Source organism: Fonticula alba (genome assembly GCF_000388065.1).
Source record: "Fonticula alba strain ATCC 38817 unplaced genomic scaffold supercont2.11, whole genome shotgun sequence".
Classification (NCBI taxonomy): Eukaryota; order Rotosphaerida; family Fonticulaceae; genus Fonticula; species Fonticula alba.
In genome coordinates, this window is record NW_009242981.1 from 304,689 (window position 1) to 314,096 (window position 9,408).

Consider the following 9,408-nt stretch of genomic DNA (forward strand, 5'->3'; position numbering starts at 1 on the left):
TCTGTCTGTCTGTCTGTCTGTCTGTCTGTCTGTCTGTCTGTCTGTCTGTCTGCGTGTGTGCATACGTATGGTCCTGCGTACCTGCATCACAGCCCCTGCGCCCCAATGTGCCCGTCCATGTGTCTGCAGCCGTGTATACCCACCTATATTCCACATACATGCATATATATATATCTGCAGCCGTGTGTGTATGCCGCTCCGGCGTGCACATGAGCACACGCGGACGCTGTGTCGGTGCAAGCGCCCGCCCCCACCGCCAGGGACCACTGACTGACGAGACGCTCGCCCCCGGGCACGCGCAGTCCCCCGCTTCGCACGATGAGGGCGACCTCTTTGCCTGGGTGCAGGAGGTCATGCACGAAACCGCGGCCGAGCTGGCCTCCGACTCGGATTCCGACTCGGACTCGGACTCGGACTCGGACCCGGCCGAGGATGCGGCCCGGCGAGCGGCCGGCTACCGGGCCCTGATCACGGACCTGCGGGCCTTCACCGAGGCCCAAAGCCGCCGGCACCAGGCCCAGCGCCGGCGCTTGGGCCGGCGCGGGCTCCGGCCCTTCTGCCTGGCACGACTTCCCCCCTGGGGCTCGGCCGCCACCGACTCGGCCTACTGCCTCCCGGGGCTGGCGCAGTCGCTGCCGGCGGCCGAGGCCCCTGAGGCGGCCGGCGCCACGCCGGAGGACCTGCTGGCCGCGGTCCGGCTCCTGCGCAGCGGCGGCGGCGGCGGCGGCGGCAGGTCCCCGGCCAGCCGGGTGGCCGCCGGGTCGGTGACTCTCCTGCTGGAGATTGCGCTGACCCTGGCCGGCGAGCTGGAGGCCCTGACGCGGCTCGGTGCCCAGACGGCAGCCGAGGCGCTGGCCGCCATGGACCCGGCCCCCCCCGGGCCCGGGGCGCCGCCCACCCCGGCGGCCGAGGCCGAGCATCGCCCCAGCCTCGAGGCCCTCGGCGAGCTGTACGCCTACACGGCGCGCACCCTCGGCCAGCTGACCCGCGCGGCTGGCCACTGTCTCGGTGCGTGCACGCCGGTGGGCCCCCTCCCCCCTTGCGCCTGGGTGCATGCGTCTGCGCCCCCTTCTCCGGGAGGAGCCTGTCCCGGTCCCGGTCCTACTCCTGCGCGCGCGCTCGCACACACATGACTGACTCGGCTTCTGTGCGCGCATCCCTTGCCCCCCCCCCTCTCCCAGCCGCCGTGCGCATGGACGACCCGCTGCCCGACCTGCACATCCCGCTCTTCCTGGTGAACATGGTCGGCGCGTCGGTCTTCAACTGCCGGGACATGATCGGGCAGATGCACCAGGCGGCGCCGGCGCCGGATGGCCCGGAGCCCGTGCTGCTCGGGGGCGCGCCGGGCCCGACCGGGGTCGACCCGCGGCGGCTCCTGGGCACGGGCGCGGGCGCGGCCCCGGCCCCGGCGGCGCAGCTCCTCCCGCGCGCCGGGCTGGCCCTGCTGCACGATCTGAATGTCCTGTGCGCGCTGTTCTACCTGCAGACGGTCCGCCTGCCGGGCACCTTCCAGGGGGTCAACACCCCCTGGGTGCGGGTCTTTTCCAAGCTGGCCAGCGCGTGCGTGGCCCTGCGCATCCTCACCTACGAGCTGGTGTACTACTACAGTGCGTTGTTGCCGGTCTTCCGCGGCCCTTCGGCGGGCCCTGCCCGTGTGTGGCCCTCTCCCCCCTCCCCCTCTGACGCTCTTCGATCTGCTTGCCCTTTTTTCCTTTGCCCATTTTGTTTCCCCTCGGTGTGCGGGGCAGCCTGGCCCGGGTTCCTGAGCCCCCTGCCGACGCCGGGCCCGGCGGCGCCGGTGGACGGCCGGCCCTGGACGGCCCCCCGGCAGCACGACCCGCGGGTCCTGGCGCGGGCCCTGGCGCGCGGCGGCCGGGAGCTGGCCTGCCTGCGCGCCCTCCTCCGGAGCATCTGGGCCCCGGGGGCCGAGGCGCCGGCGATGGTGCCGCCCGGGGCCCCGGCAGCCGGGGCCCCGGCCCTGAGCCTCTTCGGCACGCCGGCCCTGGACAACGACCTGGCGGAGTCCCTCCGGCGGCCGGCCGCCGCCGCCGCCACCGCCGGGGTCGGGGAGCTGCCGCGGCTGTGCGACGGCCTGCGCGAGGCGCTGGCGGCCGGCGGGGCGGCCCTGAGCCCCGGGACCCCGGGGGCCGAGCGCCTGCGCCAGCGAGCGCTGCCGCTGCACCGGGCCCTGGGCGCGTGGCTCGGGCTGGAGGGTCCTGGACCGCTGGCCGGCGGGCCGACCGCGGCCCAGGCCCCCGGCGAGGAGCCCCCGGCCGGCGGGGCCATCCCCAGCAAGGGGCCCCCCTCGCCGGAGCGCGTGACGGCCATCCCCCCGGCGGCCGGGGGTCCTCCCCCCGGTGGGTCGGGCCCGGGGACCGGGGCCTGGTGGCCGGCCGGGCCGGCCGGGGCCACGCCGGGCTCCTCGCTCGGGGGCAGCCTGCCGGGCAGCGGGACCGGGTCGCCGGCCGGCGGGAGCCCGGCCTTCGAGGCGCTGCCGCTGGACGTGGCGTCCGGCTGGCCGCGGCCGGAGCCGCTGCTGCTGGACCAGCTGCTGTCCACCTCGCTGCATGAGGACCCGGTGCTGCTGGAGTGCTCGCTGGAGGCGTGGCGCCGGCGCATTGCCCTCCTGCAGGCCGAGGGGGAGCCCGGGCCCGGGGGCGAGGGCCCGGACCCGGCGTCGCCGGTGGCGTCCGTGTCCCCCGGCCGGGGCTCGCACCCGCGCCTCTCCCAGGTGAGCCACTACCAGCGCCTGGTGAAGCTCTACTGGTCGGCCGCCTCGGCCGCCAACAGTCTCAGCCTGTCCCTGCTGGCCGGCGACCCGGGGGATGGCGGTGACCGGCCGGGAGCGCTGGCGGCGGCGGCGGCCTCGGCGGCGGCGGCGACTGCCTCCTTCGGCCCGGGCTCCGGGGCATGGGAGTCCCCGGCGGCCGGGCTGGCGCGGGCGCCGGTGGTCCGGTGTGTCGGCCCCTCGTGGGCCGGGGCGCGCCTGGCGGCCGGGGGCCAGCACCTTGTCGAGGCCGGCCCGCAGGCGACCCTGCTCTTTGGGGCGGGCGCCGGGCGGGGCGCTGTGGCGCCGGTGGCCCAGGCGACCGGGGCCCCGGGCCAGCTGTGCCTCTTCTCCATCCCGGTGGTGGCCCCGGGCGGCGGGGGTCGGGCCGTCGTGTGCACCGGGCCGGCGGTTGCCCGGCGCCTGGTGCCCCCGGGGCCGGATGCGCTGGCCCGCGCCGGCCTGCCTCCTTCACACGGTGCGTTCCGTCCTCCGCCTCTCTCGCCCCTGGGCGTGGGTCTTGGCGAGTGTGTCCACTGACTGTGAGCGTGTGCTGGTCATTATTTCCTCTTTTTTCTCTTTCGTCTCTTCCGTCTCTTCATTCTTTCTTCTCCTCTCCTTTCTTCTGTCATTTCCTCCCTTCTTCTGTCATTTCCTCTTCTTTCTTCTGTCATTTCCTCCCTTCTTCTTTCTTCTCCTCTCCTTTCTTCTTTCTTCTCCTCTCCTTTCTTCTTTCTTCTCCTCTCCTTTCTTCTGTCATTTCCTCTCTTCTTCTTTCTTCTGCCTCTCTTCTTCTTTCCTCTGCCCCTCTTCTGCCCCTCTTCCCCCCCTCTTCTCCCCCTCTTCCCCCCCTCTTCTCCATGTCCCTACGCCCCGCGTGCAGCCCGCGTCCCGGGCTTCTGGCAGGGTGTTCTCCTGAGCGTGGCCCTGGCCGCCGTGTGGTTCCTCATCGGGCTGCTGGTGTCGGAGCCGCTGCTGGCGCTCTACTAAATGCACCGCGCACGCTCGCCCCCTTCCTGCCGCCCCTGTTTCATCCGCTCCCTTTAAACATGATAGACGCTGCGCTGCATTCCCCCCCCCCGGTCCCCCGGCCCCCGGGCGCCTTCTTGTGTGGGTGTTTTTTCTCCCCTCCCCCTCGCCGCCCGCCGTCCCCCGGCTCTCGTTGTCGGCAAAAAAATGGCTCCCGATCCGGGAATTGAACCCGGGCCTCCCGCGTGACAGGCGGGGATTCTCACCACTATACTAATCGGGATGGCTCTCTGCGGGGGGGGCCTGACCCGGGGCCATTTGTTGGTCACGCCGCCGGGCCTCTCCAACAACAGCCCAAAAAGGAAAGATGCATCACCGGCAGGATTTGAACCTACGCGGGCAGAGCCCATCCGATTTCTAATCGGACTCCTTAACCACTCGGACACGGTGATCTGGGAGGCCCCCCCCTCCGTGGGCTTAAATATGACGGAGAGCACGGTTCCCCCCGAGCGTGACCACCTGCTCACGCCCGGCCGCGAGATCAGACGGCGGCCCGTTCGCTGTGGCAGAGTCCACACGCCGGGAATGAGGCACACAGCCCGAGAGATCCGCACCGCGGAAAGGGGCCCCCGAAAGAAGCGCGGCTGCTTTTCTTCACGGCGCCTTTGGCGCATACCTAGGCCCCCGGGGCGGGGTGGCTCCCGGGGGTCTGGCCGCAAATCCGGCAGCGACGCGCGACCCGAAATGTTGCCGCGCACGCACGCACGCACGCATGCACGCACGTAGCCCTTGGAGCGACCTGCCGGCGGCCAGCCGGGCGAGGCATGGGGGCCGGCCTGATGCCGATGCGTGACGACCGACCGCCATGGGCCGGGGGAATTGTGGTCACATTTATGTCATTCTGGAGTGTGTCCCTCCATGACCGGCCCCATAGCTCAGTTGGTTAGAGCGTCGTGCTAATAACGCGAAGGTCGTCAGTTCGATCCTGGCTGGGGCCATCTTCCCTTTTGGCGCCCCGGCGGCGGGCCGTCTCCCGCGCCTCCCGTGTGTCTAGTCGGGGGATGGTTGGGATACGTGGCTCTCTCTCTCTCTCTCTCTCTCTCTCTTTTTCTCTCTCTCTCTCCCCCGCGCGCGAGACCGGGGTCCGAGTCCCGATGTGGGAATGTCTTCTTTTGTCGGCCGTGCCTCGCCTCCCTCGCGCTCCCCGCCAGATGCAAAAAAGAATGGATAGCGACTGGTGGTTTCGATCCACCGACCTTTGGGTTATGAGCCCAACACGCTTCCCCTGCGCCAAGTCGCTTTGAGCAGGGACCCGGATCTCTGTCACATATGCCTGGCGCGCGCGCGCGCAGGGCTGCCGATGGGCGCCAGACATGGTGGCGCTTTGGCGCCTGCACCCAACATGGGTATGGTGTCATGACCATCAGCGGCACCCTGATCTATATCAGCGCCTGCAGGTGGCGGTATTTGCATGCGCGACCGTGGGCGTCTACCTGCCGTTGAATGTGCTTGTGCGGGGGATTGTGTGCTTGAATGTAGTTGCGTGCATCTGTGTGCATCTGTGTGCATCTGTGTGCATCTGTGTGCGTCTGTGTGCGTCTGTGTGCGTCTGTGTGCGTCTGTGTGCGTCTGTGTGCGTCTGTGTGCAGCCATATGCAGCCATGTGCAGCCATGTGCAGCCATGTGCAGCCATGTGCAGCCATGTGCAGCCGCGGGTACTTGTGCAGCCGCGGGCACTTGTGCATCGGTGTCCATCCGCGCGCCCATGCATGCATGGATGATGGGCATCGCCCTAGCTCAGACACACGGAGGAAGCCACTTGGGACGACAGCCGGCGCGGGGGGACCCGGCTCGCGCCCCGCAGCCGAGCCGCACTTCGCAAACACACACACACACACACACACACACACACACACACACCACGCACGTAGGGCATGCTCAGAGGAAGACGTGTATTGCCGGGCCGCAGGACGCAGACACCGGGGAGAGTGAAAGAAAAAAGAAAAAGAAAAAGAACCCCCACCACACGGCGGAGGGCGCGCGCGCGCGCTCACTTGCGCTGGCGCCCAGACCGGGCCGGGCCGCGCACGAACGCCCAGTCGGCCGTCACCTCGACCTCGAGGACCAGCTCGCGCGGCTCGTCCGACGTGCCGTTCAGCACGGCGATGGCCGTCTTGGCCGCCTCGAAGTCCTTGTACTGCACGAAGGCATAGCCCTTGGCCAGCCCGGTGCGGAAGCACAGCGGCACGCTGATATTCAGCACCTGGCCAAACTGCGCCACCACTGGCCGCAGGTCGGTCGTCTGCGTCTCCTCGTGGATGTTGGTGAGGATGATCGTGTAGCCCTCGGTGCCTGGAGGGGCGCGGGCGGAGAGTCAGTCACCGGGGCGGCGGGCGTGATCGAGCAGGGCCCAAAGGCGCGTGTGTGTGTGCGCGCGCGCGTACTCTTGGCCGGCGCACTGGCCGAGTCCGGGGTGTCCTCCTCGATGTGGTCGAAGTCCCCGTCGAGGGTGGACTTGGCTATGCGCACGACGGGGACGCGGTCAGGGCAGGGGGCAGAGAGGGAAGGGGGGGGGGGGGCACGGTCAGCACGGGGGAGGCATGGTCAGGGCGCGGGCAGCACAGCGACAGGCCACGAGGCGCCGCACGCGGCCAAGGCGCACAGTTGTTGTTGAAGCCCCTTCCACGACGGACGACCGAGTGGAGCTTGGCAGGCTGCTCGCCGGCCGTCTGGTCGACCGTCACTGCATGCGGGCCGGCAGGGGGTGTTTTTGAGGGAGCGGGGCAAGGTCAGCGGACGGGCCGGGCGAAGTGCCCAGGCAGCTGTGGACAGGGGAGGGGCGCACTCGAATCGTTGTCCGGGGAAATCATGGCACAGGGGATGGCGCTCCTACTCTCTCAGGCGCAGATCGCAGCAGGGGGGGGGGGAGGAAAATGGAGGAAAGGAGGAAGCGAGGAATGGGCGGGGCGGCAAGGGAGGGGAACTAGCTGCATGCCGCCGCACGCACCCCCCGGCCCCGGGCGGCACCGGCCGAAAAAGGCCCGCACAGGGCGCGCAGGACGAGCGAAGTGCCTACGCACTTGCCGGAGCATCACGTCCACCGGGCACGTGCGGTGCACCGGCACCTGCCGCCCGGGGCGCCGGGCTTTTGGCGCGCCGCCGTGTCCGGCCGAGGCCGGGCGAAGGCGCAAGCGCGCTTCCCCCCCCCCCCCCCCCCCCCCCCCCCCCCCCCCTTCCCCCCTCCCCCTCCCTCCCCCCTCCCCCCACCCCCTCCTCCCACCCCCCCTCCCCTCGCCCACCCTCCCCCCCCCCCCCCCGCCCCTCTCGTCTGCCCCGCCCTCCTTTCCTGCTCCCTTCCCCTGCTCCCTGCTCCCCGACCCCAGAGCGCACGCTATCCACCATGTCCGCCCCCGAGCCCACCGCCAACACCGAGCCGCTGCAGCTGGCCGGCGCCGACGTCGGGATCCCCGAGCCGACGGAGATCGACGTGCCCCCGGTTCCCACTCGGCTGGAGATCGAGGGCCTGGTCGTGGAGGCCTTCGCCTCCGGGTTGACCAACACCCTGATGCCGACCATCCAGTCGCTGGACTCCAGTGTCCTGCAGGCGCGCGAGTGTCAGGTTCGCCTGCTGACGCAGGTGGATCGTCTGTCCGGTGGTGCGTCTGCCCTTCTCTCCTCCTCTCTCCCTCTGTCTGTGCGATTGCGTCTACAAGGCTGTTTGTGTGTGTGCATGCATGTACATGCGCGTCTGTTGATGCACGCGTGTACTCGCCCCGTATGCTCCCTAAGTGCTCACCTCCTTCGCCCCTCGCCCTCTGTTGGCCCACGGGCCCCCCGTCTGGCCGCCATGGGCCCTGTGCCCGCGATGCAAACACCCTGCACGACGATCGGTCTCCCGGTCGCCGGCGACACGCGGCCGGGCGCGCGCTCGCGCGTACGCACAGAGCTCCACCGCTTCGTCAACCAGTCCTCGACGCCGATCCTGGACAAGCATGTCGCGCGACTCCTCTCCTTGAAGAAGCGCATCGAGGTGCGTCCCGCCACATGCCTCGCCCGGCCTGCGTCCCGGTCCCCCTCCTGTGGTCTGACTCGCCCTCCCCCCTCCCCCCCAAAACGGCCGGCCCCTCCCCGGCGAAGGCTGTCAACCGGTCGCTCGCCGGCACGCGCCAGGTCGTCGACCGGATGATGGCCCAGGTCAATGCCCCGCAGCGGCCCTAGGAGGCTCCCGCGGATGTCGCGACGCATACAGCACCCCGCCCGATGTGTCTTTTGCCGCCCGGTGCTGCCCCCCCCCCCTCTTCCGCGATCCCCCGCCCCTTTGCCTGGTCGCGCCAAAATACGAAACCCGAGACAACCCGCGTATCATCCTTGCGCGCCCATTTGTTGCTGTGTTTTCTTTTTTATTCTTGATTTTCCCCGCCCGCCGGCGGTCAGCCGGTCATACGCCTTCCCCGCCTGTTGGTGCCCCCTCCGATCGTTCCTTCCTGGGGGGGGGGGGGGGGAGCGTCGGTGCGGTTGATTGGCACCTGCGCCGTCGTGGAACGTGCGCCGCCTTCGTGGCTGGGGGGCCCTTTTCCATTTATCCGCTCGCCCTTTGCCTCTTTCTCTGCCCCGGGCCCCGGGGGACGCCGCTCTCGCTCGGCGGCACAAGGCAGGCAAAAAAAAAAAACAGGGCGCGCCCTCCGCCGGCCCTGCCGGCAAGCAGGCACCTGCCCGAAGCGGGGATTAACTAAACGGGCTCGGTTAAGCCCCCCTGCCGCCCTGTGTTCGTCTGTGTGCGGTGACCAGGGGGGAGGGGGCTCGGATGCCGGGGCGCCGGGTCAGCCGTCGGGAGAGGCGACCCCGCCCGCACCTGCGCGCGCGCGCGCACACACACAACACACTCATGCGCGCTTGCGCGCACATCCGTAATCACATACCTGCCTTTGGAGCGGCGAGGCGGCCCGGCGAGGCTCCAACGCAGTCACGCACGCCGTCCGGGGGCGGCAGCCCTCGCTCCCCCGCCGTGTGTCTTGGCGCCCGGGGGGGGGGGGGGGGGGGGCGGAACAGATTGGGCCCTTGTCTCTCTCCCTCTCACGGCTGGGCTCGGTTCGCGCGTCATGGGGAGGGGTCCCGCGCGTCGTCCGGCGCCCCGTCCCCATAGAACTGCTCCCCGTGTCCTTTTGCGCGCGCCCCCTCCCGTTCCCTGTTCCCTCCCCCTCCCCTCCCCCTCCCCGCCTCTTCCCTCCTCCCCTCCTCGCCCCTTCCCCCTTCCCTGAGCACGCACGCACGCACGCACGCACACGCGGACCCCTGCCCCTCCTCGCTTGCCCGCCCGCCCGCCTGCCCGCTTCATGTCCACCGAGCGCCATGATCCGCCGGCCGGCCCCCCGGCGCCAGCCCCCGCCGGCGGCGGGCGCCCAGACCACGCGGACCAAATCAAGCGGTACTTCGCGAATCGATCGTTCCAGGTGCCGGACATCCGGTACCGCGCGGTGAACCCGGGCAACCCGGCCGGCGGGCGGCTGTTCTTCCGCATGACCTCCATGGCCAGCCACGGGCAGTTCCACGGCGTCAGCATCATGTCCCGGCTGTCGGTGGGGATCAGCGACTTCTCGGCCAAGGCGGTCCCGGCGCCCTCGCTGGAGCCCCTCCCCCCGGCCAGCGGGGACCTTGCGTACGTCGGCCATGGC

General features: G+C 70.5%; 4 protein-coding genes and 4 non-coding genes across 9 annotated transcripts in view; 4 read left to right on the forward strand and 4 right to left on the reverse strand.

Annotated features, from left to right (window-relative positions):
• The window catches only part of H696_05472, a 4,414-nt gene extending 578 nt beyond the window's left edge, over positions 1-3,836 (forward strand). Inside the window, exons 2-5 of one of the 2 annotated variants that reach the window (XM_009499298.1) lie at positions 303-1,008; positions 1,182-1,607; positions 1,749-3,245; positions 3,651-3,836. In XM_009499298.1, coding sequence (XP_009497573.1) covers positions 303-1,008; positions 1,182-1,607; positions 1,749-3,245; positions 3,651-3,757 — 2,736 coding nt within the window. In that variant the 3' untranslated portion in view covers positions 3,758-3,836. Of the gene's footprint in view, positions 1-302; positions 1,009-1,181; positions 1,608-1,748; positions 3,398-3,650 lie in introns of those variants that run through there. The other variant, XM_009499299.1, reaches the window with a different exon arrangement.
• A 111-nt stretch (positions 3,837-3,947) lies between these two features.
• On the reverse strand, positions 3,948-4,019 carry H696_05473. Its single transcript has one exon. It is a non-coding gene; the product is annotated as a tRNA-Asp (tRNA).
• An 87-nt stretch (positions 4,020-4,106) lies between these two features.
• Positions 4,107-4,188, reverse strand: H696_05474. The gene has a single exon. It is a non-coding gene; the product is annotated as a tRNA-Ser (tRNA).
• Positions 4,189-4,660: 472 nt separating this feature from the next.
• Positions 4,661-4,734, forward strand: H696_05475. The gene has a single exon. It is a non-coding gene; the product is annotated as a tRNA-Ile (tRNA).
• Positions 4,735-4,964: 230 nt separating this feature from the next.
• H696_05476 lies at positions 4,965-5,036 on the reverse strand. Its single transcript has one exon. It is a non-coding gene; the product is annotated as a tRNA-Met (tRNA).
• Positions 5,037-5,671: 635 nt separating this feature from the next.
• On the reverse strand, positions 5,672-6,719 carry H696_05477 (hypothetical protein). Its single transcript, XM_009499300.1, has 4 exons — positions 6,582-6,719; positions 6,399-6,479; positions 6,181-6,255; positions 5,672-6,088 (listed from the first exon to the last, which is right to left on the reverse strand). Exons 1-4 carry the CDS (start codon positions 6,604-6,606, stop codon positions 5,787-5,789), a joined length of 483 nt encoding a protein of 160 aa, XP_009497575.1. The 5' UTR covers positions 6,607-6,719; the 3' UTR covers positions 5,672-5,786.
• A 324-nt stretch (positions 6,720-7,043) lies between these two features.
• On the forward strand, positions 7,044-8,098 carry H696_05478 (hypothetical protein). The gene is made up of 3 exons (XM_009499301.1): positions 7,044-7,392; positions 7,681-7,766; positions 7,874-8,098. The coding sequence occupies exons 1-3, from the start codon at positions 7,137-7,139 to the stop codon at positions 7,952-7,954; spliced, it is 423 nt and encodes a 140-aa protein (XP_009497576.1). The 5' UTR covers positions 7,044-7,136; the 3' UTR covers positions 7,955-8,098.
• Positions 8,099-8,997: 899 nt separating this feature from the next.
• The window catches only part of H696_05479 (hypothetical protein), a 4,195-nt gene continuing 3,784 nt past the window's right edge, over positions 8,998-9,408 (forward strand). Inside the window, exon 1 of the mRNA XM_009499302.1 lies at positions 8,998-9,392. Within this exon, the coding sequence (XP_009497577.1) occupies positions 9,070-9,392 (323 nt within the window). The 5' untranslated portion in view covers positions 8,998-9,069. The remainder of the gene's footprint in view (positions 9,393-9,408) is intronic.

What these genes read in the sequence shown, in the direction of transcription:
- H696_05478 (XM_009499301.1), top strand. Translation starts at nt 7,137, where the DNA reads ATGTCCGCCCCCGAGCCCACCGCCAACACCGAGCCGCTGCAGCTGGCC. An exon ending in GGTGGATCGTCTGTCCGGTG is followed by an intron (nt 7,393 to 7,680) that starts GTGCGTCTGCCC and finishes GCGTACGCACAG; the next exon opens with AGCTCCACCGCTTCGTCAAC. An exon ending in CCTTGAAGAAGCGCATCGAG is followed by an intron (nt 7,767 to 7,873) that starts GTGCGTCCCGCC and finishes TCCCCGGCGAAG; the next exon opens with GCTGTCAACCGGTCGCTCGC.
- H696_05477 (XM_009499300.1), bottom strand. Translation starts at nt 6,606, where the DNA reads ATGATTTCCCCGGACAACGATTCGA. An exon ending in TTCCCCGGACAACGATTCGA is followed by an intron (nt 6,480 to 6,581) that starts GTGCGCCCCTCC and finishes GCCCGCATGCAG; the next exon opens with TGACGGTCGACCAGACGGCC. An exon ending in GGCCAGTGCGCCGGCCAAGA is followed by an intron (nt 6,089 to 6,180) that starts GTACGCGCGCGC and finishes GCGCCCCTCCAG; the next exon opens with GCACCGAGGGCTACACGATC.